This window comes from Mycteria americana, chromosome 11 (genome assembly GCF_035582795.1).
Source record: "Mycteria americana isolate JAX WOST 10 ecotype Jacksonville Zoo and Gardens chromosome 11, USCA_MyAme_1.0, whole genome shotgun sequence".
Taxonomy (NCBI): Eukaryota; Metazoa; Chordata; class Aves; order Ciconiiformes; family Ciconiidae; genus Mycteria; species Mycteria americana.
In genome coordinates this window covers 20,626,824-20,652,630 of record NC_134375.1, presented here as the reverse complement: position 1 = coordinate 20,652,630, position 25,807 = coordinate 20,626,824, and the positions used below count along the sequence as shown (strand labels likewise).

The window sequence follows — 25,807 nt, the reverse complement described above, 5'->3', positions numbered from 1 at the left end:
GGCGGCCGCCCCCTCCCCCTCCCCTCGGGGCGCGGCCCCTTTAAGGTGCGGGGAGGGCCCGGGCGCCGAGCTCTCGCGGGACTTGGGGGCCGAGCTCTCGCGAGGCCGGAGCCATGCGCTGATTGGCTGCGGGGGGTTGAATGTAAGATGGCGCCCAGGGAGCTGTGAGGGGAAAAGACTCGGGGCCGAGGCGGCGGCGGCGCGAGGCGACGGCGGCAGCGGGGCCGGGGTGAGGCGGGGCCGGGACGCGCCGCGGCGCAGCGGGGCCGTCGGGCCGGGGGGGGTGCGCGGCGGCGGCGGGGCCGGGCGGGGCCTCCCGTCGGGCGCGGGGGGGAGGCGGCGGCGGTTCCGGGGGCGGCGCGGGCCCGGCGGGGAGGGGGAGGGGAGGAGAGGGAAGGGAAGGGGGCGGCGCGGGGACGCGCGCAGCTTGGCCGTGCACGCGCGGGGCGCGCCCCCTGCTCGCCCCCCTCCCTGCACCGGGCGCGTCCCCGCCCCTCCCCCCCGCCCCCCCCCCCCCCCCCCCCCCCCCCCCCCGTGGGGCGGCCGCTTCCCCGCGCGGGCACGGGCGGCGGCAGCGCGCACCGGAAGGCGCGGCCTCGGCCTCTGCGCGGCGCGGCCCTCGGCGGCCGCCGTCGCCGGCGAAGCCCCCAACATGGCTCCTGCGGCGGGGGGGCGCGGCGCGGCGCCTCCCGCGGGCCCGGGCCCGGCTGCCCCGCTGGGGAACAAAGGCGGCGGGGAGCGGCCCGGGCAGCGCTGGGCTCCGGCGGGCGGGGGCCGGCCGTGCCGCAGGAGGAAGCCCCGCGGGCTCCGCATGCCCCGCTCGAGCAGGGGAGAGGCTGAGCCTCGGCCGATGATCTCAGGGGCTAAATATGGAGCTTTGCCTCGTCTGGGCTGGGTGGCGGGGCGGTCTGCGTCGCTCCCGTCTGTCCCGGGCCTCGGGGCAGCGCCGGGCCGCGGCCGCTCGGCCGGGAACGCCTGCGGGGGGAGGAGGGGGGGGGGCCTCTGGATACGGTCACTGCTGCTGCCTTGTTCTAAGTTCTGTCTTCCAGTAACTCCGGTGTCACCGGCTGCGCCGCGCCTGTCACCGCACGGTGCGAGCGCTCTGCGCCCTGTGACAGAAGTGCTCACACACTCGTTCCTAGTAACACTTACCAGGCTGAGGGATACGATGGTTAGGAATTGGGCACCTCGCAATTCTTCAGCAGGAGCTGCTAGCTGCGTGGATGATCACGTTTTTCTTTTCTGATTTTTTTTTTTTTTCTTAATGGAATACATACTAAAAATAAAATGGCTTTAATAAAGAAAGAGGAACTGGGGATGGAAAGGGCTTCTTTGTTCTGTCTTCTCCAGAACGTTACAAGTCTAAGAGCTCAGGACAAGAGCAGCAGAAATACATGCAACATGGTGACTGGTGAGTCCAGATTGTCCACATGCTGCAAGTTGTGTGTGTGTTTTCAGTAACCTCAGTCTAAGTTTTATGAACTAACCGTATGTGCTCATGATCTTCAAAGAGTTTCTTGAACTGTTTTCCTGGAAAAAATGCAGTTATGCTGAACAGGGAGGAATTACCTTCCTTTATTGGAGAAAGCTTATTGCCTGGATGCTCTTTTTTTATTTTAAAATGCAGTATTAAAAACATGCCGCCAAGATCTAGCGAGGATGGGTGTTTGCTGTTTCTACTGCGTGTCTGCGGGACAAATGGAATGCGTAAATTAGTATCTTTTAATAACTAACAGTAAAAGTGGTGACTGCAGCAGCAAGCTGTGTGTGTTGCCCTACAAAAACCTGTTGAATGCACACTTGAGCCTTAAAGAGGTTTTCCGTCATAAATGCAGGTGGGTTTAGTTTTAATAAATAAAATTTCTGGGAGTACAGCATTACTTTCCTTAATCTTCATCTAGACCTGGTACCTCTGCTGCTGTGTAGGGTTTTGTGAAGTGCAGTTTTGAGTGGTTCAGTGCTTTTAGTTAAATAACCCCAAGCAGCCTTCAAACCGACAGGAGCGAATCTGGGAGAAACTTAGTCCAGCCCACACTGTTACCTGTGGTGTCTTTAGCTCCCTTCTGATTGCCAGAGTTGGAGAGCTGTAGGGAAAAGCTGTAGGGAAGATCCTGCTGCTGTTCCGGAGCAGAACAAATACCGCGTGGCACAGTGGGATTCTGATCCACGCTTGGGACTTCAAGTGCTGCAGTGGCTCAGATGAGCGTTTCACTGGTTTAGGCGTTAGTGGCTCTCAGTGTAGTAACTTCAAGCAAATACAAAGGAAGACTTTTTCATGCGAGAAGAGAGAGTCCTTCTGACAGCTTGTGACAGAGGAAGGTTTGCTAGTAGGGGGAAGAATGGCCTAGTAGGCTCTTGATTTTGATGCTAAAAAGAACTAATTAAGATGGAGCAGCAAAGCAGGGTGAAGGATTTATATCTAAGAAATTAGTGCTGTGTTTATTCTGCTTCCTGGTGGTTGGAAGAGGTAGGTGGTGATTTGGTGGTGGACCTCTTCTTGATTTTTGGGCCTGCTGCTTACGCGCCTGGGTTTCTGGTGGCTTCTGGTTTCTCCTGCACAGGAACACAATGTATGTGTGAGCAGCTCTTGATAGAACGGATGGAGTTCCAAAAGTAAAAGTGATGGCTCATGGATAGCTGCTGTTGAAGACAGTGGCCTGCTGGCCTCCCCACTTCTCCCTTGACAAGATTAACAGAAAGCAAATAGCTATTCCCTGAGCCATTCCAACATAATAAGCACCAATGCAGGAGCAAGGAAGAAGGCAGGACCTTTGCTGAGAGGTGAGCCCATCCTATTCAGCAGCAGCTACCTGTCAAAGAGCACCTGTAATGTTCACATCTGGGTTCCCAGTGTGGCATCCTTGAGGCTTTATTCCTCAGAAGAGTCTTCCCTCTGAAAGCTGGGTCTGCCAGTGCACCTCAGAGTGGACGTGCAAAATGATTATGCTGTTCTGAAAGCCTCACTGCAGTACTGAAGTCAAATATTCGCAAGTTCCAAGTAGAAAATGGGGACAAGTTGATAGCTCAAAATCTGTTTTCCAGCTTCAGAGTATGTAATGGAGCCTCTTACCATTAGGTGCAAAACACATTCAAGTGTGCCTGGTGTAGGTCCTGTCTGAGTTGCTGAGGATGCATTAACAAGGTTGTTCTCTATTGGTTTCACCCTGGACATGCGGTCACCTGGGAAGGGGTTAATAATGTGTCCTGTAGAGGTGTAGGGTGCTCTTGGGTGGCTCCTGGAGGAAACCACGCTCAGCAACTAAGTGAATAGTCTTACTGGCTCTATCATGCAGAGCTGGCTTGAAAATGTGTCAGCTCAGAATCTCTGAAAGGCAGGAGAATTGTTTTTCTGTCCAGCTGTGGGCTCTACAGGAGCTTCTGTATGCTGATTTTTACAGAGTTGTTGGATTTACCAAGTAAACGCTGTTAGCTGGTGCTTTTTACTAAACATTGATGCATGTTTTGAGAATATTTTCTGTAGTAATCTCATACAGCAACAAACGTTGCTTAATAACTCTAGAAACTATAGATACAGCGCAAGTTGCCTCATGTGTGGTCCCCTTACCTTTGATACTCATTCTTTCTCCTGTGAGCCTGGTCCAATGCACTAGCCATGAACCTCCTCCCATGTAAACAAAAACTTCTGTGTGTTTAGACTGCTGTCACGTAACAGTAAAGAGTGGTTAGAATTTGCTCTAGCTCCCACTGATTTTGGTGGGAATTGGAGCTGGACTTGTGGGATACGTTTGGGTGCCACTGAGAGCCTAGAACTGCTTTCACACAGGCTGTTGCAGTCTTATGTTCAACCACATATTTCTGTCTTGGTTCCACTTTGTTAAATCGTGGTAAAATGATGTAAAAGGTTCTGCTTTTGTACCTATTCTCTTTAGAACCACAGTCATAATGTACATATAGTGATGTTTGTCCCTTTTTCCTCCTTTCCGCAGCTTGATCTAGTAGTACTGAATCATCTCTTCTAGTCCTAATCTTGTGCTGTTTCACATCTTTTCACAACCATTTCAGTGTCTGGTTATAGCTCAAATCTATTTATCCTTTATCAAGACTAATTAGTGCCTTAGAAACAACCAGTATACTCACTGCAGAAACAATTTGTGGGTTTAAACAAGATAAGTCAGTAAGAGAAGAATGCTGTCAGAGTATACCCTAGAGCTTTCTAATGTTCTCAGGTGGAGTCATCTTTTTGTTGGTTTTCTTCCTTGCTCTCACTTCCTCCCCGATCATCCGCTTTCTTTTTCTCTCTCTCTTTTTGTCTTCATACACGGCATGTTTCATGTTAACCTCTTTCTATATTAAAAGGACGTGAAGAACTGATGCTGCTGTTGCCTTTGTCATGTCCAGAGCTGTTTCTCCATGTGTGTAGTTCCCTGTTTGAGGAATCTCTTGATTCTAGCACTGTCCTTTTGCTTGCTATGTTTGAATCGATAAGGCTGTCCTAGTCCTAATAGCAGTGGGCTGAATGCTGCATCTGATGCTCTTCCGTTGTGCTTCCCATTAGCTGCCTAGAATAGAACTGCATGGCCTGATAGAACATACTGCTCAGCTCTCCCACCTCTGTGGCTGCGAAGCAGGGCCACAGATATTGATTTCTAAGCTTCTCTCGCTAATACTGCATGCTGCAAACGAATGAAATGTGTGACTTGGTTTCGTCTGTTATGGGACTCGCCTGGTCTGGGTGAAGTACAACGCTAGAAGATTTTACATGGCAGTGAGCTCTTTGAACAGTATCACAGTTACACCTGGTTATCGTTCAGACTTCTCTGAGCTGCTAAGGGTTAATCTGAGAAATGTGTAGTAGCACAAGATGCCTCGTAAAACTAAAGCATCTGTCTCCGGCATCTGGCTGTGCGTGTTTGCTAGTTTTCATACGGTGCTCGGTATGAGATGTTAGTTACTGGAGTTGGGAATATCCTTGCATCAAAGGAGCGCTGTAGTTAAGACTTTAACTTTCTTTTTCCTTAAGGAACCCTAAGGACCTTGCAATATGAATAATTCTCTGGAGAACACCATTTCCTTTGAAGAATACATCCGTGTGAAGGCGCGAACGATCCCTCAGCACAGGATGAAGGAGTTTCTGGACTCCCTTGCTTCCAAGGGGCCGGAAGCTCTGCAGGAGTTTCAGCAGACGGCCACCACCACAATGGTGTATCAGCAGGGTGGCAACTGCATTTACACAGACAGCACAGAGGTGGCTGGGTCTTTGCTTGAACTTGCTTGTCCTGTGACAACCAGTGTCCAGCAGCAAACTCAGCCAGAGCAGCAAATACAGGTTCAGCAACCCCAGCAAGTCCAGGTAAGAGTCTTCAGTATTCTCTAAACGTATATATGACTTGCTAACCCATGGAGTAGTGTTCAGAGCCAGCTACTATCTAACCTGAAAACACAGGCAAGCACTTAAGAAGCAGGGCCAATTAACTTTATATAGAACAGCACTATTTCCCTTTCATTTAAGGAATTTGGTAGTAAATTTCTCTCTTGCCCGTGCCTCCATTGAGCCCTGCTGTAGCAGGAGTAGCATACATAGCAATGTAGTGGTGTAACCTATTGGAGAAATGGTTGACAGTTCTGGCATGTACACGGCTCCCTAAAGCCTTGCACTCTGTGTGAAGCTGCTATAAATACCACCTCCCTCTGCTGGCCTTACTTTATCTGGTTGTTCTGGGTGGTCATGGGAGCTAACTCGCCTTCAGTTTTTTTTAATGAAATCAATAATCTTTAAATGATTTTGCTTGAACATTCTCAAAGTTGTAGTTCTTGAACCAACTTTTAAGTCGGGGAAAATACAGGGATGTCAACTTACCTCATGAACCGGGGGAGATGCCTTTCAGGAAAGGAACTCTAAAAGATGCGTATGTGTCAAGGTACATTATCCCTTTGCACAGTGGAAGGAGCCTTCTCTAGTTTTTTTAATAGGTATTACAGTAATTTGTATTGAGTATTAAGTGAGCAGTACCAGGGGGTGATTTAATGAGCATTAAATCCAGTACAAGGGGGGGAAAACCAAAGATGTAACTTAGGATAACTGCTTTGGTCCTCAAACACATTTCTTAAATTGAAGAGTTTATAGGTGGCAGGGCGTTTACTAAGGTTCTCTTATGATATGTCTCCAAACAGCTGAACTTTCTCTACAGCTGTAATTCTGATACACTTCAGATTTGAATCTTTCTGCCTTCTGTAGCATGAATGTAAAGTTGTGAGCTTTCCTCTTTTGCAACAAATGAAGGTATGGAGACAAAAATTACTGGAGATAAGGTAGTGTGAACTTGCTGCAGTGCAGTAGACTTGTGCTAACAGCTCACTTGTGTGCTTTTATTCTACAGCAAAGGCAAACTTAGCTCTTTCACTGGGTAACTCATCTCCAGTTACTCTCTCTATTGAGTAAATGAATGCTTTACTGGGACTTCTGTAACCTGTTGCCCTACAGTAACTTGTGTCGCAAGGCTTTTGAAGAATAAAAGCCTCTAGTCTCACAGACGTGACTTGGATCTCTGCATGAGTCTATTAAAACTGATCAAGGGTGCTTTTGGTTCTGCCAGCTAGCACATTTTTTGGGAGAAGTTCAGTAGAAGAACTAGGAGGCTTGGCTTTTTTGGGTGCCTTGGCCTTGAAGATGTGCAAGGCCCCCAAACCAATTGTAAAAGTCAGAAGGAATATCTTTTTTTTTTTTTCTCTTCTTCTTCCCCCTACCTCCTTTCAGAACTAGACCCTTGCAAGGCTTCTAGTAACAGAGATAGGGAGGGAGGTTGTATATCATACGCTCCAGAGAAAAATAATCTTCTGACCTTCTTGAAAATAACCATAGAGTTGCTGACAGAGGCCTGTTCCTTTTTTTTTTTTTAAACTGAATGGCCTGCACCCTGAGGAGTGTGAAAAAACATCTGATGAAAGTCAAGATTTCAACAGCTTTCGTAAAGAAAGTTGTCTACTCTCTCCCCCTTGTTTTTGTTGTGACTCTGCTTTAAAATACCTGCTTTCACATCTGTCAGTACAGATCATAATTAGTGTTTGTGTTGCTACCCTGCTGCTCACTTTAGGATGTTACAAGCCCCCAGAACGCTTAGGCCACACATCCTCGTTCTAGATATGGCTGCAGCTTTTGTGCATCAGCAGTGCAACTGGGTTCATGCGTATTTGAGCAGCTAGCTCACAATTATCTTGAAGTGAATGAATTAGCCTTACTTTTTTGCGAGGATGGGGTGGAGAGGAATGTCTTTACCCCTTTGCAAGAGTGTTTTTCTGTCTTTCAGGATTTCTTATCGAGACATGATTTATGTTAAACCCATGATTTAGTGTTCACTTGTCTCAAGACTGTCGCTGTGGCGGCAGTAGCAGAGCACGGTGTCTAAACAAAGCTGTATTTTGTTGTGCCTCTGGGGTGACAGTGTTCCGCTAGAGCAGTGCACCTGATCCAGCTGGCTCACTTTGCTAAAATACTGCTTGTGTTGTATTATGAGAAATTTTGGTCATCTGCTGAAGCCTCTTAGCTTTTAATCAAACTTATGTCATCCCAGTACTTGATAATCTCTTTAGTTCTTGCTAATCCAATTGCAAATCAGTGAAAGACCCTTTGAATGACTACGCTTATGTCTGGCAGTGTGACAGTAGTGCTGAAGGTGACTAATAATATGACCAGTCAGGTGACCTCACGGTTGCAAGTGCTGATGACAACCTTACGATCATAAAGATAGACAGACGATGCTCAGGTTTCATTCTAGATTTTACTTGCTGTGAACAACCAAAGACAGTGCGTGACTGCTTGCTCCTTTTATTTATGCTGGCAAAATAAATTTCCTCTTTGAAGAAGTTGTCACCTTAGGGTTTTCTTGCCTAAAAGGTTCAACAAACTGTTGCCAAATGTTTATTTTAAAGGCTGAGTGGATGCAACCGTTGGGTTATATACTAGTCAGTGCTACTGTACAAGTGTCTTTGAGTTCTTTCAATGCCCAATATCACAGCGGTGCCATTAGCGATCCTAAGAAGGAGTTTAGTATGTCAAGTTGTCATATCCTGTGCTGCATCAGGGGATGGTTGCGAAGGGCTTGGCTCCAGCCAAGTCCAGCTCTGCCTTTGGTGGATTGTTGCTGGTTGGTCTTGTGCATTGAGGCCATCGAATGGATGATGCCAGGGAGAAGAGGTGTTAGCACTGACTTGCTTACTGAATGTGGTCTTTCCACAGAGCTCAGTGAACCTCTTGCACCTCTTCCTCTTCTGCAAGAAGATTTAACTGAAAGAATATCAGAGGACAGAAAGTATTTTTGCTTAGGATACATACAGTGCATGTGGGGAAGATCCTCGATTTCAGCTTTGTATTAAGACAGAGTCTGATGGCTAGGTGGCAAGAGCTTCTTGGACAGGGCTTGAGCAGAGGATGCTACAGGTGAGCAAGATCGCAGAACTATATTGGGAATGGTTAAATGCCTGCATAAAAAAGGACTTTCGTGCCTTTCTAATTGCTCAGTTCCTTATGTGTTTGCTGCTCAGCTTGTACTTTTTCAGTCTTCCCCCAGTCTGCACTGTGACTTCAGACCATTATAGGAAGTTGGGCATTATTAATGACATAAGGCAGGGAGAGATGCCCTTAAGTAGCTCAGAAGAAAATCTTATCTCTGGCTCTGCATAGAAGAGCCTTTCCTTCACCTTTCCTTCACTTCTGCTGTATGCAGCTTCCCCATCCCCAGTCTTGGTTCTGAAGTTTAGCCTGGAGGTAGGGCTCCTAATTTGCTTACCTTTGAAAAGCATCCCAATAAGGTACTAGCAGCTAGTACTAATTAGCATTTGCTAGGGCTATGTGTGCCACTTCAAAGAATGGTTATAGTCAAGAGTGGTGTTTTCAAGGTAGCACCTTCTTATATGTGGAAGTAGGTTCCTCTTTGAGAGGTAAGCTGTTTTGTTTTCCCTGGTTCACATGTTTTAACTGTCCTAGGCCTGCCCCAGCGTACAGCTTGACAACATAATCTTGATATTGTAACTGTTCAAACACACACAAGGCCTAATTTGGCCTGTGGAATTCTCTCTCTGATGTTGATAAATGAGCAGAGGAAAAACCTGGAGCGAGAATCTGTCTGGCAGTTGTTCTGAAAAGCTGATTTGTACACTCTCCATAGACCTTGTTTACTTAGATAGATAGCAAAGGACTTCCTGTAAAGTAGTTGAATAACAAGTTCCAACATTTCCTGCTACTTCAGTGATCAGTCTTTTCACCTACTGTATACCTCAGATCTGTTTTGTACTTGTATGTATGCTTTCTGGCATAATGTTACAAGGAACTCTTTATTACTGTGTTAGTTTTTAATGCTGGAGTTGCTTTAGCTTAGGACTGTTGTTGAGGGAAGTGTATTTTAAGCCTTCTTTCCTTAAATTGGGCTAAAAAATAATTATGAGAATGCTCTTCACCTGCTCTCACTAACTTTTTGTCCAAGTGTTTGACTTTGGTCGGCTTGCTCGGGTGTGGAAGTTTGAGGTGCAGCTACATTACTTCTGGGGGGGATTTGGAGCTTCCTTCCTGCAACAAGTTTTCCACCTGCCCTCACTTACCTCTCCTATGTTTGGAGCCTGTCATTTGGGATTCCCTTCAGACAAAACTAAGCCATAAGATGTGGTCTTGTTGTGTCTAGGTGTTTGTCTAGCTTGGCTGGTGGGCAAGACTAGACCTAAGTTTGAAATAGTCTTCTGGAATGTGTAGCGTGGACACATTAGTAGGTCTTCAGTCTTGCTCTGAAGATCTGCTCTTGGTGTATCCTACTACTTGCTAGTGTAAACGTAGTGTCAGAAACCAAGATGTGTTTGTGAAAAGAGGTATTTAAGAGCCTGTCGGGTGCTCTAGGGCAAGCTAGATACCAGAAAATCCATGCAGGCAAGAGTTGGTATGCGTGCTCATTTGGAGTTAGGTTTTAGGAAATATTAGGTAATCCAGTCAGCCCACAGATGAGATTTTTTTGCTTGGGAATTCTTTCAACTTAATTGTTTCAGAACTGCGGTTCTGCAGTCTGATTACTTGTTGGGCAGAGAATCTGCACAGGGCAGACATTATGAATCCTACTTAAGTTGGTTGTAGTTAGTCTGTCAACCATGAGGAAAAAAAAAACTTTTGGAAACCAGGCTTCGGCTGTTCTCATGCTTGTGGAGTTACTTATTTTCTCTTTGCATGTGCTCAGTTCTAGACAGAATATGTTTTTGAGCTTAATGTGACAGAAGATTTCCTTTAGGGGAATCTTAAAAATTGAGTTCTGCCTTCCTGTTACGATGCAGGGCTGACTTCTAACGCTTTTGATTCTCTAGTCATCTAGTACTTGGTCCAACTTCTAGCTATTTTATGGTAAAAAGGCATTTCTCTGTGTGATGGTAGCCTGCTGGGAAGTGATTGTTTTCATGCTGTTAGATCCAAACTTCTGGCAATAGGCAGTTTTTCAGTACTGGTAACTTGGCATGTTCCTCTCTTGCACCAGTATAACCCAGGAATTCCCAGCATAACATGTTCTTGCTTTAATCTTCAGCATAAGGTGAAGATTTAAAGTCCTCCCTGTTGGTCTTGGCCTGTAAATTTAAAGCATTCCTCTTTGTGCAGAGTCTTTTTAAAAGTCAACCGCTGATGATGTTTAGTGTAATTCGTCGTCCTTTTTTTCTCAGATAGCGAGTTAGACAATGAGGTCAACGTAAGAAGCTCTGGGCTCAGACTGGGTTGAAGTCTGTAAGTCTGAAATGAATGCTTGTAGCACTCCTGGGTACAACCTACTTGAAAATAGGGAGGGATCTACTGCAAAATACGGTTGTTAAAAATGGATGTGTAATTCACAAGGGAGGCGTAATGCACGGTAGGTTGAGCTCCAATATCCTTTTAAATAGGAGCTGTCTTTAGTTAGAAGCATGATGTCTGCAATTTGCAGCATGGAGAACTTCCAGTGATTCTGGAGTCTGACCCCTTCATCTTGTTTGGGTCTGGACTCATTCTTTGGGTGTTAACAGTAACATTGTGTGAACTCTAAAGCAGTAGCAAGGCATCCTGGTTGTAGGGGTTAGGATTTAGTCCCAGGGGAGTATTGTAGGGCCTCAGGTCATGTTTGCTCACCTGCTGAAAGTGGTGGAAGTTGCCCATGACTTTTAGAGACAGTAGGCTCAGGCTCTAAAACGGTTAATGGTTCAAAGCTGCGCCAGGGGAGGTTTAGACTGGACATTAGGGAGCATTTCTTTACCGAGGGGGTGGTCAAACACCGGAGCAGGCTTCCTAGAGAGGTGGTTGATGCCCCAAGCCTGTCAGTGTCTGAGAGGCATTTGGACAATGGCCTTAATAACATGCTTTAGCTTATGGTCAGCCCTGAAGTAGTCAGGCAGTTGGACTAGATGTTACTGTAGGTCCCTTCCAACTGAAACAGTCTGTTCTATAAAAGCAGAAGGAAGAAAATGCTCTCTTGTCGGGTCTGTTCTTAGACTGTGCCCCTCTTGCTGACAAAGCCTCTTGTTTAACCTATTCCATTACCTTTCTAATTGCACTTATGTGATAAAATTGTTTCAACACAGGAGCAGACTTTCAATTCTTACTGCTACCAAAAAAATATAGTGTTTACTTGGTATATGTTACAGCAGTAACAGAAACTGTAATGTAAAATTTTGCATGGAAAGAAGGTGGGGGTACTTTTAAGGTGTTGTCGGTCAACCTGTGCAGATTCTGAAAATACACTGCAGAAGTACAGGATAACATGTTTACCTCTTTCTGTGACATGATTTTGAATCCTAGCAGATAAAGCAAACGTTTCTTGTGTGAAACTGAAAATATATCAGTGCAATAATGCATTTTAGTTTGTCCAGTCTTGGGCCTTTGCCTTGCAGGTAATCTTTTGAACAAGGACTTAAATTAATACTAAGGACTATATTAGTGATTTTTAAAAGTTGGATATTTTGGAGAATACTTGCCCTAGTGGTGTAATTGAAACTGGCTTTCTTAAACTGAACTCTTAAGAACTGGGATCTGTGCTTGGGCCTGTTTGCCCAAGGCAGTACTTGTGCTGTAGGGCAGTATGATAAGAGTATCAAATAGAACTGAAGCAGCATCCCATAGGTGACTTCATCTTTTTCAATTAACTGCCTGATCAAATCACTCATTGATGCAGCTTTTTAAACTGTCGTGCTGACACAAGGTCATATGTTTCTTGTTACCTTGCAGGAAATTATTATAGAAAGTCCACGTCATCTGGATTACAGTATAGTGCATATAGCTCCCAGCAGGAGCCTGTAAACTTCCTGGGAATAGAATTAGTTCTTAACAGGAGATGACTTATAAAACTGGTCTGCAAGTGGTGCATTTTGCGTAACTCTTAATTGGCTGCAAATGAATCCTTACCATTTTTTAAGACTTCTTAGAGGTGATGTTGGGAAGTGAGACTTTGTGTATTTGCACAATGGAGACCTGCGTGGTAGTTCTTTTTGGTGTTGTCAGGCTGGCTAGTATGGCATCTCTGTGCAAATGCTATGTTGGCTTGACTGACTCTAGAAAGTGAGGTAGAAGAGGGTGAGAGAACATGAGTAGGAAGACATAGTTTTGCAACTAAATAAATCTGTGTTGGCTTCAAACTTCATATGGCCCTCAGATGCCACTAATAAAGCTCTACATCTCTCAGTTGGATTTGAAAGGAGAGGTTGAGTAATTAATTCCCTCCCTTAAGATATAGCGTTAAGGAAGCCTGGAGAAGCAGATGATCATGGAAACCTGGGATACCACTTCTAGGACAAGGCAAATGCAACAGAGTGGCTGTGTAAATGTTGGGGGCAAAGTGGTAAAGTGTCTGGATGAGGAGAGCAGACCTCACATGGTGCCCTGGGAGTGAAGATACCAGCTGGGTTGGGTTCGAGGCCTAGAATGTGAAGTTGCTGAGCCCTGAACTTGTGTTGGGGGCTACTTCTGACTCCTAGCTTTAAGTCTGCTCCTGGACTGCTGCTAGATAGTGTGACAGAGCTTGGATCAGTGAGCATTGATGTGAGAGGGTGTGATTTATTTTTTTCCCCTAAAATAAAAGGAACTGTGTTTGGATCCAAGTCTTAATGTATTTCGTCCATGTTATTCAGCATTGTGTAAGTGCATGAGCTAGAAAATACAACTGAGTAATTTGGACAATAAATTGAATGAAATGGAATAAGTAAATAATGAAAAAAGAATTGTTTTTAATTATCGCTGCCAAAGAAATACTTCTGAAGTTTAAAAAAAAAATGCTGCAGTGTTGCCCCTTAGTGCATGACAAAGATTCAGGTTGAACTTGCAACCTTCTATGTTGACACCCGCTTGTGTAGCGTTACTATTAGCGGTTGGTTTCAAAATAATATTTCTGTGCTTTATGTGGAAAGAGCCAAGTGCTGGTTTCAGCTTACCCATATTTCTTACTGCCTGTCACTGGCAAGTGATCCTGCGGCCATTTGGGGGACTGGGGTTGAAAGCAGTAAAACAGTCTTTAGAGCATGGTAAGAATGAGGCGAGCTTCTGCATTTTGTAGCAAGATAGATTTAATATCAGAACTGTAATGTGCATGACCTTAAAGTCTTGCTATTGCAAGGCCTATGCTGAAATAACATTTTAGCAATGCAAATAGCTCTGAAGACTCTCTTGGCTTCCAAGGATGCAATCTGTTGGCTTGAGCCCACAGAGCTTTGAGGATGGAGGTGCAGCTCATGCGCTGTTCTGTCTGTGCGGAGAAGTGTGGTCATGTGCAACGCTGAGCAAACACATCCTCTACCGTATTGCTGTTATCAGCCAGGCACTTCTAGAGTAACTTGGCTTCATTTTCCTGAGGTCTTTACTAATGGATTAATATATGGATTCATAAAAATGAGCGTAAAAGACCCAGAGGATAGACCTCCAGTGACGGACCATCTCTGTTGGTGGCCCCCCTGTTGAATCACTGACACTTGCTGATCTCTAACTGCTGAATTGGTGTCGTTGCAGGTTCAGGTCCAGGTCCAGCAGTCACCGCAGCAGGTCTCCGCCCAGCAGCTCTCTCCGCAGCTCACTGTCCATCAGGCTTCGGAGCAACCAATACAGGTCCAAGTGCAGATCCAAGGCCAGGCGCAGCAGCAGGCGTCCCAGACAATACAGAGTCAATCTCTTCAGAGCCCCAGCCCATCTCAGCTGCAGGCAGCTCAAATCCAAGTGCAGCATGTGCAGACTGCCCAACAGATCCAGGCTGCAGAGATACAGGAGGAACACATACAACACCAGCAGATCCAGGCCCAGCTTGTGGCAGGACAGGCCATTACTGGTGGCCAGCAGATCCAGATCCAAACAGTTGGGGCACTGTCACCTCCACCTTCTCAACAAGGCTCTCCACGAGAGGGAGAGCGACGAATCAGCACTGCCAGTGTCCTTCAGCCAGTGAAGAAACGTAAAGTGGATATGCCTATTACTGTATCGTATGCTATTTCAGGGCAGCCAGTTGCCACAGTGCTGGCCATTCCTCAGGGCCAGCAGCAAAGTTATGTCTCTTTAAGGCCAGACTTGTTAACAGTGGACAGTGCCCACCTGTACAGTGCCACTGGGACCATTACTAGCCCCACTGGAGAGACTTGGACCATCCCTGTTTACTCTGCTCAACCACGTGGTGACCTTCAGCAGCAAAACATAACCCACATCGCCATCCCTCAGGAGGCCTACAATGCCGTCCACGTCAGTGGCTCGCCAACGACACTGGCTACCGTGAAGCTGGAAGACGACAAGGATAAGATGGTGGGAAGTACTTCAGTAGTGAAGAACTCTCACGAGGAAGTGGTGCAGACTCTTGCTAATTCGCTCTTTCCAGCGCAGTTTATGAATGGCAACATCCACATTCCAGTGGCAGTGCAGGCTGTGGCAGGGACGTACCAGAATACAGCACAGACGGTGCACATATGGGACCCGCAGCAGCAACAGCAGCAGCCCACGCCCCAAGAGCAGGGGCAGCAGCAGCAGCAGCTACAAGTCACTTGCTCAGTAAGTTAAAACTGCTTCTCGGTCTCAGTCTGTGATTAACAACTTGCGAATGTTGTGGAGAGGGAGGATGTCAGCAGACAGCTGGTATCTAGGAAGCAGAGATGTGTCTGTCCCAGTAGCCTGGGCATGACGTAGGGCATTTGACTCCTGATAGGTGGAGGACTGCGATGTGTTAATGTTGGTACGTAATTACAGGATACAAAACTTCCCAAAAGAAATTCAGTCCTGATCTTCGTAGTGTAAATTAATAGATACATACTCATTGCTAGCCTCTTTATAGCAGGTATTCTGAGGTCTGCAGTCTTCTCCTGAGCTGTTCTAGGGGTTGCACTGGAAAAGCAGGGGTGATTGCAGCAAAGTAAGGTGTGCAAATATAGTAGTCACCTAGTTAGCAGTTACTTTGTGTTATGCAGCACATGGAGTCCACAGCAGATCCAGTGCCCGGGTAAAGTGTCGAAATCTGACTAGTTGTGAGCAGACTTCATGGATCAGGTGTACCTATCGGTAACACCATGTCCTGCTTCTGCTAAATGCCTGGCGTGCAAAGGCACAGTAACGAGCAGTGGCAAGTAAGCATCTCTACATAGTGCTTGGCAAACCTGGCAGCCAAATCTGTTGCTATTTTTTTAAAGGCTTTGTTGCTAACTTTAAGCCATAGATTATTTTGAATTTGCTTTTAAAACTTGAATAATTAGGGCTATTAATGGCCTCTCTTATATGTGCAAATGGATGTAATTTATCTTTTATTACCAGAAAGTGAAAAGTGATTGATCTGTCAGAGCCTGTTTTTGCTGAATGGAATGAGGGCAAAAATATCCAAGTCTGCTAGCATAAATGTTGTTATAAATTCTTTCCAGTTTATAAATAACACTGTTGGCTTTATAAAGGCGTATATGCCCTCTACGTCATCAGTAAGCACTGAGACAAGAAAGATTACTTTTTGTAGTTATGTCTGATTGTTTCTGAGTTGATTGAGGGCTGTAGCCCACCAAGGTCTTCATTGAAAAGGGCTCCCTACATCTCTTGATAACTTTCAGGTGCTGGATGCCCTCTTTCGTAAAGCTGTACTTTAAGCTACAGCTTATGGGTCTTGTAATGCATGGGGTTTTGTTGGGTTGGGTTGTTTTTGTTTTGTCATGTTCAAAGAGCCTTCTGTAGCTCATCTTTTCCCTGTATTGGTACTTCAGAGATCACTTCATTGCTTTCAGCTACTTGAACAAACTAAGTTGATAGAAGTTCTTGCCTTTCTGCTAAACAGGATTTTTAGACTTATTCTAGGGTCTTTTAAGAGCATGAGCCACATTCTTGGGATCCTTTCCGAGGTATTAACTCTATAGTTTCTTTAATGGTTACTTGTAAACCTTCTACTAATGCCATGTATTCTTGTGCACGGTGGTCTGCAATTCTTGGGTATCGGACAGTTTTCTGATCCTAATTCTCTGGAGTACTGGATGTTGCATAAGCCCCTAAACACAGAGACAGGTCCAGGAGGTATACGTTCTTCCTCTAAGGGGGCAATGAAGCTACTGTAGGTGAACACCAAACTTTTGGGGGTTGTCCCTCTTACAACTGTGAGACTGAGAAGGAATTTGTCTGCTTGCCCCACGCTGTCCTCTGGCATTGTGCTGCTGTGGGATCTGGGCAAGTTGCAGCTATTTTGCTCTGTTTGTGAAAAATGTAATTCAGTTAAGAAGCAACTGCCACTTCAGCCTGTGTGCCTGCCTTCACACTGGACAAGGTGTCTGTGAGGTCAGGGCAGAAGATTGCCATTTAGGTTGGGCTGACGGAGGTGGTTGGCCCTGAAAAGCTTTCCGCTCTCCAGAGCGCAATGGGGCAGCACTCTGGAGGAGAGTGGAGGCTCAGTCCTAGCTCCTACGAGGACAAGGTGTCATTTCACCCTTGGGCTCCTGTCCTCTTTAAGACAGGACAACTTGCTTGCTTGACAGCTTAAAACATTGTCGCCACCTGCCTTGATAAAAGCTGGGCCCTTTCGGTCATAGTCTCCCTCTGCAGCCATGGTAGATGCTGCTGGTGATGCAGCGGCTGATAAGCAAAGAGCTATTAAGAGCTGATGCAAAAAAAGAAAAACCAACAGAGGCAGTCAGAAAGCTCCAGTCAGGCTCTTGCAGGCTTTGTCTCTTCAGCTGTTTTTTTGTTATACTGAGTAAGGTACAGATATTACTAAAGTCTCTGTGCCATTTTCATTATGGTCTCTGGTACTGTCAGAGCAGCTTTCACTGATGATTGACACTTGGCAGTATCAAAGGAAAAGTTACTTCATTATAACAAAACCTTGCTTTTTGGGGTGGCTCTTAAGAAGGAGAAAGCAAGACTGTTTTGATGTAAGAATTGCTATCTCTGTAACATTCAGGGTGCCAGTGAGAATTTGACTAAGGGCTGTAAAGCTTCCACTTAATCTTAATTGAGGTAGCCGTGAGACTTTCTGTGGCATGGGATTGAGAAGCTGTAGTGAAGAATGCAGAGTGAGTGCAGCTGGAGGGCTTGCTGCTCTTTCTGGATAGGTGCCATCAGTTGCCTGTAAAATAAATTTCAGTTTGAGGTAGTAATTCTTGGTGACTTAAGGTCCTGCTGCAAAGTAAACTTCCAAAGGGTCTGGAGACCTTTTAGGTCTGTAGTAGGTCATACAGTAGCTCTTCACAGAACAGCAGCTAGTCCATAGCTGTATTTGGTAGTTTGAGAGCATTTCATTGCAACTGAATTAATGTTTTGACGCTGGTGTTCTAGTCTGTTACTACTTTAAACCTCTTACAAATGAATTAATCTTATCAGCTGTTGACGATAAGAACAGAGCATACCTATTCTGTCTGCCTGTTATGTGCTGAATAATGAAGAGAGCCTGCCCTCGATGGGCAAGGGTGGGGAAGGATGCTAGCAGTGTAGCAGTGTACAACACGCAATCGTACCCAGAACCTTGCTCAGGGCAGTCTAGGTTTGGAGCAGCAGTGGTCAGTAAAGCTGATGGCACCTTGCTGTTCTTCCCTGCCAGGGGCTGGTGGTCTCTGTAGCTGCTATGTCTGTGAGGGGCCTTGGGCTGCTCTTGTTGTAGTGAGATGATGGACTTTAGTGGTGGTTCAGAGTGACAAGTTGGCTGAAGCCCAGAAGAATGCATCGGAGCAAACAGGGCTTCAGAATCGATAGTCATCTGTTTCAGGGTTTGAGGGGAGACCATAAGTCTGTTGTTGAGAGGACTTTAGCCCTATGAAGATCCTTGCTTTTGAACATACTGGCTGGCTTCTTAATGGTACTGCAGCAAGAACAGCTTGTGGCTGTTAGGTCTGCTATTGATGTTCTGCAGGACTTCTAAATGCATTAAATTGCAGGTTGTGTGGATTTTCTAAAGGGGTTATAGATATGTCCATTCAAACTAAAAGTGTTCTTGGAGAGACAAACACTCTTTTGCAAGCAGTAATTCAGGTTAGACAGCAAAAGTTGCGTTCTTTGGCTTAATTTCTTGTTAGAGAGGAGCGTTATAAAAGGCTGATACTCTGGGGCTAGAGGTAGTGCAGCATTACTTGTTTTTTGTCGAACTGTTACATATCAAAGTGTATATGTAAACGAAAATGTTTTCTTCCATAGGCTCAAACTGTTCAGGTTGCTGAAGTTGAACCACAGCCGCAGCCACAGACTTCACCTGAACTTCTACTTCCAAACTCTCTGAAGCCAGAAGAAGGGCTTGAAGTGTGGAAAAGCTGGGCGCAGACCAAGAATGCAGAGCTGGAAAAAGAAGCCCAAAATAGGCTAGCACCCATTGGAAGTATGTGTCATGACAACATGGGCTTTCTTTCCTTTCAAGTAGGATCAGGAGTGACTAAAATGTTAGCTGTTTACCACTCTGGAAAACACCTTTGTTCAATCAGTGATTGTTTTTAAATTTAAACTCTGATTTACTCTGCAATGCTAATTATTGCATGCTCCCACTGCCATAGGACATGTTCCAAGGGAGGTATTAGCTCTATGCTGAGCCAACTCGAGAACCTAGGCTGGTAGCAGTAGAGAAGGGCACTGTATGACTGTGGTGCATGGATGAACAAAATGGCTGTGAATGCCAGCTGAGCTGGTAGAGCAGTCACAGAGCTGCTGTTTCTCTATTGCTGCAGGGCAGCATTTCATTGTGGACATAGTAAAAGAAGGCAATAGTCACTCAGTTGGCAGGGCAGAGAGTCTTCCTGTCAGATTCTTGCCCGTTTATCTTTTAGTAGATCTGACAGCCTAAGATCCTGATTTATTTCAGCTTGCTTTATTATACTGGGAGAATGAGGTAGTACTGGGCCTGCCAGATAGAATGGCAAAGCTGGAGATGTGGGAAATCATTTCTGAAAGATTGGGAAATAATATGGCTTTATGGCTTAATATGGCTTTGTTTTGTTTTTCCAGGGCGTCAGCTGCTGAGGTTCCAGGAAGATCTCATCTCTTCAGCTGTGGCTGAGCTGAATTATGGTCTATGCTTAATGACACGAGAAGCTCGAAATGGTGATGGTGAACCCTATGATCCAGATGTGCTCTACTATATCTTCCTGTGTATTCAGAAGGTAGGGGGAGGACAGCTATATGTGCAGCAGAGCTGTCCGTGTTGTCAGCATGTATAGGGAGGATTCTCTGTTACAAAAATGGAGACTGTGGCTTCTATTAAGCTTCCCAACAATTTGATAAGAAAAAAAGTCTCTTTGCTTTAAAAAAAAACAAAACAAAAAAAATCCCAACAACAACAAAAACCAGATGAAGTATAATTGGTGCATAGCAATGCTTTCACCTACTGTGTTAAGTTAGTGAAGAATTGTTAATAACCGAGTTCAGTATCATGGTGAGAATAATAAATCCTTTTAGCCTTTTTGGCAGGGGGAGGGGGGTTGGATGATGTTTGAGGAAGTTGTCAATGTCAAAACTTGATCTAGTTGAAGCTTTAACAGGCAAGAACTTAGCTTTGTGTGGTGTGGGAAGTCTGAGCTGGTAATATTAGTGCGTGTTCTGGAAGAGCTGCAGGAACAGAGCTAAACTGGTAGGAGATTTGAGCATCTCTCTCCTTAACCTGAAAAAGTAGTGTCCAAAGGACAGTCATATGAAATAACTTCCAGTGAACACACTTGAAATAAAAGGTGAAATTCAAGCAGCTTTATTTTCTAAGACAGTTTTTCCTTTCTGTCTTGGCATTCCCATGACAGTAAGTGAGATTACCTACCCTGTACTGGCCTTGGTGCAAGGGTCCTCACTCTTCTAAGTAGAATGTATTAGGCTTCAGTGCTGTGCTGTAAAATGCTTGACTGACCGGGTACGTGGGCTCTTAGGGATAAGGTCTGGTCTGAGGAATATACTCACTACCACTGGACTGGACTGTGTTGTGAATCTCTTACAGTATCTCTTTGAAAATGGCCGAGTAGATGACATCTTCTCAGATCTCTACTATATTCGGTTCACTGAATGGCTGCATGAAGTTCTCAAGGACGTACAGCCCCGCGTTTCCCCTCTTGGTAAGAACTTTTGTTTAAGAACTTTAAAACTTTCCGGATTTTGGAATGTTTAAACTGAACTACAGCATGAGTATAGTCTGAATAGCAACCCTTTCCAAGTACTTAATGTCCCTAGGACAGCTCATACCAGTCAGGGAGAAGAATGTTGTGTCTGTAGTGAATGCTGGGGTTATTGCACATGTCAGGTTCTAGCTCTGACTGTGGTTGAGGATTATTTGTCTATCACGTATCACCCATCAGAAGGCAGATTGGGGCTTTGTAGTGTCATGAGATTGGCTTACTTGGAAGCCAGCTGATCCTTGATCTGAATCAAGCTTCCTCATCTGTAGTACTAATACATCTTGCCTCTAATATGTATTGTTACTTTGGGAGATAATACAACGCTGTCATGTTGCCATGTAGCCAGATGGATACAGTCTGCAGGACCAACTAAGTGTCAAAGAAAAAAACAATGGTGATTAGAGCCTCGAATGCTGCAATCAAATGCAGCTCATCTCAACCCTGTGTTTAGAAGATGATGCCAACAGGGGTGGGGGGAGCAGTTCCAGAAGAGACAGATTTTGACAGAGTTGCATATGAGAACTAGATTAGGAATTGCATTTTCAGAGCACAGAAACCTGGTTTCTCATTACTTCATTCCCTTTGATCTGATTAGATGTCAGTGAAGAAGCTATTGCTTGTGTTCAGAAAGGTAGCTGATGTTACAGGCTAGATGGCTAAGTAGCATTGTGAGTTTTGGAATCCTATTGTTTTTCACTCTGACTGTTTGATCTGTGCTTTGTCATTTCACAAGCCCTGGAGTTCATACTGCTGTCTGTTTTTCTGTTTATCTGTGTATTTGGAGTATAGTATTTCTATTCTACACAAAGGAAAAAAAATCTGAGAATCAAAGGATTACTCGTGTCCAAATACATCACTTGGCACTGTGTGCTGACTGAAGCTGCGCACAGGGCCAAGAGCTGATTTGTTACAGTGGCCTGCCTGCTCTCACATATTATTGGATTAGGAGCATCTGCATTGGAGTCAAGCCATTAATTAAAAGCTGTTTAAGTGCATGTTTATTTCTCTCTGGGCTGGGATGTATAGGCGTATTGCAGAAGCATACTCTCCGCAACTAGAGGTTGACGTATGTATACAAGTGTTTCCTAACTGTACCTGCTACTTAGTTATTTGCACAGTAGTGAATCTTGACATCAGTGAGGATCTCCTCCTCCTCCTTCCCCTAAGATTTATATGTTCTCCAATACTTAGAGACTATAAAATGCTGCCTGTGTTCCTGCTGTGACTGTCTCCTGGCGTGATGCTGACTTCTGATTGTTGCAGGTTATGTCCTCTCCAGTCATGTAACAGAAGAGATGCTGTGGGAGTGTAAGCAGCTAGGAGCTCACTCCCCTTCCACCTTGCTCACTACACTGATGTTTTTTAATACAAAGTAAGTACTTGGGTCTTTGGGAATCTTGGGGAATAAAAGAACTTCAAACACCTTGACAGGGTCGGTAGGAAACTGCTGCACTGGATTAGGGTGAAATCATGAATTTTGAATGGTTACACACAGAGCCTTCTTGCAGCCCCATCAGGCAAAGGAGATGCAGTACAACAACGAAATGAGCTAGTAGAGGGGAAGCTGAACTTGTGGCTGTTGCATGCTTTGCTGCTGGAACAGTCTCTAACTCAGTGTTGGTTTGAGCTTCAGCTGGCTCATGATGAGTAAAGATAACTACCTCACTGTGGTGACTGTGTACTTTACTTGCCTCTGAATGTCCTGTGTTCTCTTCTTGCTGCTCAGATACTTCCTGTTGAAAACAGTAGACCAGCACATGAAGCTGGCCTTCTCCAAGGTGTTGAGGCAGACCAAGAAGAACCCTTCTAATCCCAAGGATAAAAGCACGAGTATCCGCTATATGAAGGCTCCTGCCATACACCAGACAGGACAGAAAGGTAGTGTCTGGAAGTTTTCTTTGGGAATATTTACTTACTGGGCTTGAAGGAAGTGGATGAACCTGGAGATGTCTGCAGGTAGGGCCACGAGAACTCAAGGCTCTGCCGATTACCTTCAGCCTAGCAGCATGAGTTTTCTGTGCGTTCTGTCTGAGAGACCATGGTACCTTCTAGTAATAAGCCTGGGGACGTACCTTACCTGAGGCATATAGGACTCCTCAAGAGCTAAGGATAACTTTTTTCGTTACTTTTGTTTTTTATGGGCAAAGGGGCTATTTGGGTGTAAGTGCGTATGAACAGAGGGAGAAACTTCTTTGGGAGGGCTTCTTTTATCTTGACTCATGTGAACCCGTGTAGAATCCATATGTAAGTACAATCCGTCCTCTTAAAAGCACAGACTCAGGATTTAGCTGAGGCATTGCAGTCTCAGTAGTGAGGTTTCTCTCATTTTGGGCACAGGTAGAGGAGAAATGGAAAGAAGGATATGGATGGGTTGTGATTCAGTAGCCTTGGGATAAAGCAAGCTCTCCATGTAATGCTTTGAGCATTTATAACCAGGTGCCTCTGCCCTGGAACAGCCGTATGTCTCTTGCCAGCTCTTGCATGGTGACAAGGTGCTTCAGAGTGCTGAGGCTGTATGGCACTGCTCAGTTTGCTGTACTTATACAGCGTGTCTGACAGACTTCTGGGGGGCTGGTTTGTAGTTACAGATGACATGTATGCAGAGCAGACTGAGAATCCAGAGAACCCCCTGAGGTGTCCGATAAAGCTGTATGACTTCTACCTCTTCAAATGGTGAGAGCTCTTGTTCGTGTGTACGGTTGCTTGTCTTCTGTGACTGTTAAGCTGCATCTTGTGGCTGGCCTACTTTTCAGGGCTGTGTTTTATTGCTGGCACAGTTTTCTACATTTGCATACATTCACTTAAATGGGGAGGGGTGTTGATGTGAGAGGGTGGAATTTCCTCTGATGGCACATAAGTTGAACTTCTGTGGTATTTAAGAGACAAATCCTGATTTGTGAACTGGCTGCTCTTAATCTCGTACTCACTCCGGAGGTTTGCTGTGTTGGCATGAGCTCACTTTTCTGCCTGTGACTTGTGAGCAAGTCATCCAGAAGCATCCACTACTTGAGATGAGATTAGGGTCCTATTCAAATCGGCTTCTGAACAAAAATGAGGACTTGCTATGGAGATTGGAGGGAGCCTCAAAGGACTCTCGTCTAAATGGGGATGACTCTGCTAATGAATGTAAACATTCCTCTGCACAGATGGGTCTGTAGCTACCCTGGATGTGCACAGACCCCATCCTTGCTTCACTCTGACAGACCCCTGAAGCCACGTCTCTGTTATACTTAACAGTGTGAAATAAAAATTACTTTCTTGTAGTCATCACCATGGCTTTTTAACCTTGGCATGGCCTAAAAGCTTTGGGGCCACTGTTGCCCCTAGATGTAACTCCATACTTTCATGACTCATCAGCCAGATGTTCACTGTCAGGATTTGTGAAGCCTGGGGTGAGGACAGTGGTGGTCTCTCCCTCCCAGGACATTCTGTTAGTCTGGTTATTTCTGATCTTCCTCACACAGCCCCCAGAGTGTGAAAGGCCGGAATGACACGTTTTACTTGACACCGGAGCCAGTGGTGGCCCCCAACAGCCCTATCTGGTATTCCATCCAGCCGATCAGCAGAGAGCAGATGGAGCAGATGCTCACCCGGATCCTGGTGATACGAGAGATTCAGGAAGCTATTGCCGTGGCTAATGCCAGCACCATGCACTAAGGCATCCTTCTTGGCTCGGAAGGGGTGGGGCGGGGTGACGGGGGAGGGACAAGCAAAGATAAATTGTACAGACTTTTACACTAAAGGAGATGCCTAAGTTTTTGGTTTTTTATTGGTGTAGTTATGAAGCCCTTTTAGGCTTCTTCTCTTTAAAAGAATCTAAAGGAAAACCTACCCATTGTGTATCCTACCCAACACACCAAACTGTTGGAACCATTGGAGGCTGCATATCCCCTGCGAGCTGGGAGCTGTGGAAAGCTGCTGGTTGACTCTGGTTTTTTTTATGATGTAGAAAACATGAACTACAGGATTGGCCTGGATGGCTGGGGCCTCTGTCTCCTTGGAGCACGTGCAGCCTAGAGGGCACAGAATGATGGATGGACCTGCTCAGCCAGTGGAGGAGAGGCAGGCATCTTCTTTTCTTGTGCTTGGACGTTAATTTGCTGTTATCTTGGAAGGAAGAGGAGAGAGTGAACTGCAATTGTGATTTATACAAAAAAACAAACCAACGATTTCTATTCAGACCTTTAAGTGACATTTTTAGATGTTAAAAGTGCAAACTTTACCACACTCTTCTTTTTTGGCCTAACATTGAGGCCTTAAACCTTGAGGCTCCTGTGCCTGATGGAATTCTTGTAACATACACTTGTGTATCATATAAAGATACCACCCTGTTTCTCTTATGTATTCTTACTCTAGTTGTTTATTAAGAATGACGAGCACGTCTTTTCAACATGCCATTGAACAATGTGTCTTTATTTGGGGAAGAGTGAGCTGTGAGGGTGGGGGGGGTCATTATACAAAGATCAGTATGCAAACTGGTTGTTTTCATCCCTGTTTGTGCTTTCCAGCTCGACTCCACTGGACTTCTTTCACACCTACAAATTAGGAAGGTAGAAGGGGATTAACTTCTGTTGAAGGACCTGAATGTCTGCTTGCTGATGGAAGCTCAGTGTCAGGCTAGGAACATGGGATCTGTGAGACCAGATCAGACTGTCCTAATGTTCTGTGGCCAGCCTGTGAGGCTTCACCCCTAGGCAAATCCCCCTCTCCCCACCTTTACAAACCTTTACACACCAACAGCATGATGGAGGGGTGTTGGAGGGAAAAGGCCTTCCAGGAGCAGCACATGGCTTACTCCTGCCATTTAACAGCCTTTTCACAGTTTTAACACAGCTGTGTAGCTCCTGGCATTGTTCATGATCATAAACCCCAGCCCTGTAGCCTTGCCTTGCTGCATCTTAAATGGTTGCTGTATTTTATATCATTATCAAGTAGTCTGCTCTTTTGAAGCCAGCGGGTAGCCAACTGTGTTTGAAATGGGAGATCACTCTAGCCAGGCTTGTTATTTGTGCCACCAGCTTCTTGGATGCGGAGAGATGACCTGCTTCTTGAACTTGTCTTCCCTGCTTCTCCATCTCATGTCCCTTCCCTGTTCCAAAATATATAGATATATATTTAAATATATATTACAGTAAAAGAACTTAAACTTGTGTACAGGCAAGCAATTTTTCTGAAGCTTCTGTTGACCAGCAGCTGTCTGTTTTGAGAAAGGTCTGCCCTCTTTGTCGGTTGTGCACAGTGGAAATCTGCACATAGAATGAGAGTAGCCATCATGTTCCCTGCCTTTGTGCTCTTG

At 45.4% G+C, this 25,807-nt stretch overlaps 1 protein-coding gene across 5 annotated transcripts; it reads left to right on the top strand.

Annotated features, from left to right (window-relative positions):
* The first annotated feature begins 96 nt into the window (after positions 1 to 96).
* Positions 97 to 24,903, top strand: QRICH1 (glutamine rich 1). Of its 5 annotated transcripts, none has more exons than XM_075514528.1 (13): positions 109 to 229; positions 1,351 to 1,411; positions 2,562 to 2,781; positions 4,982 to 5,311; positions 13,946 to 14,965; positions 18,563 to 18,740; positions 19,361 to 19,515; positions 20,337 to 20,451; positions 21,775 to 21,883; positions 22,238 to 22,389; positions 23,094 to 23,184; positions 23,976 to 24,169; positions 24,461 to 24,903. In XM_075514528.1, the coding sequence occupies exons 4-12, from the start codon at positions 5,003 to 5,005 to the stop codon at positions 24,166 to 24,168; spliced, it is 2,322 nt and encodes a 773-aa protein (XP_075370643.1). In that variant the 5' UTR covers positions 109 to 229; positions 1,351 to 1,411; positions 2,562 to 2,781; positions 4,982 to 5,002; the 3' UTR covers position 24,169; positions 24,461 to 24,903. The 5 variants fall into 5 exon arrangements, with proteins under 5 accessions (XP_075370642.1, XP_075370643.1, XP_075370641.1 ...); XM_075514529.1 differs by having other exon boundaries at positions 125 to 229; positions 1,303 to 1,411; XM_075514526.1 differs by lacking the exon at positions 2,562 to 2,781.
* Positions 24,904 to 25,807: the final 904 nt, after the last annotated feature.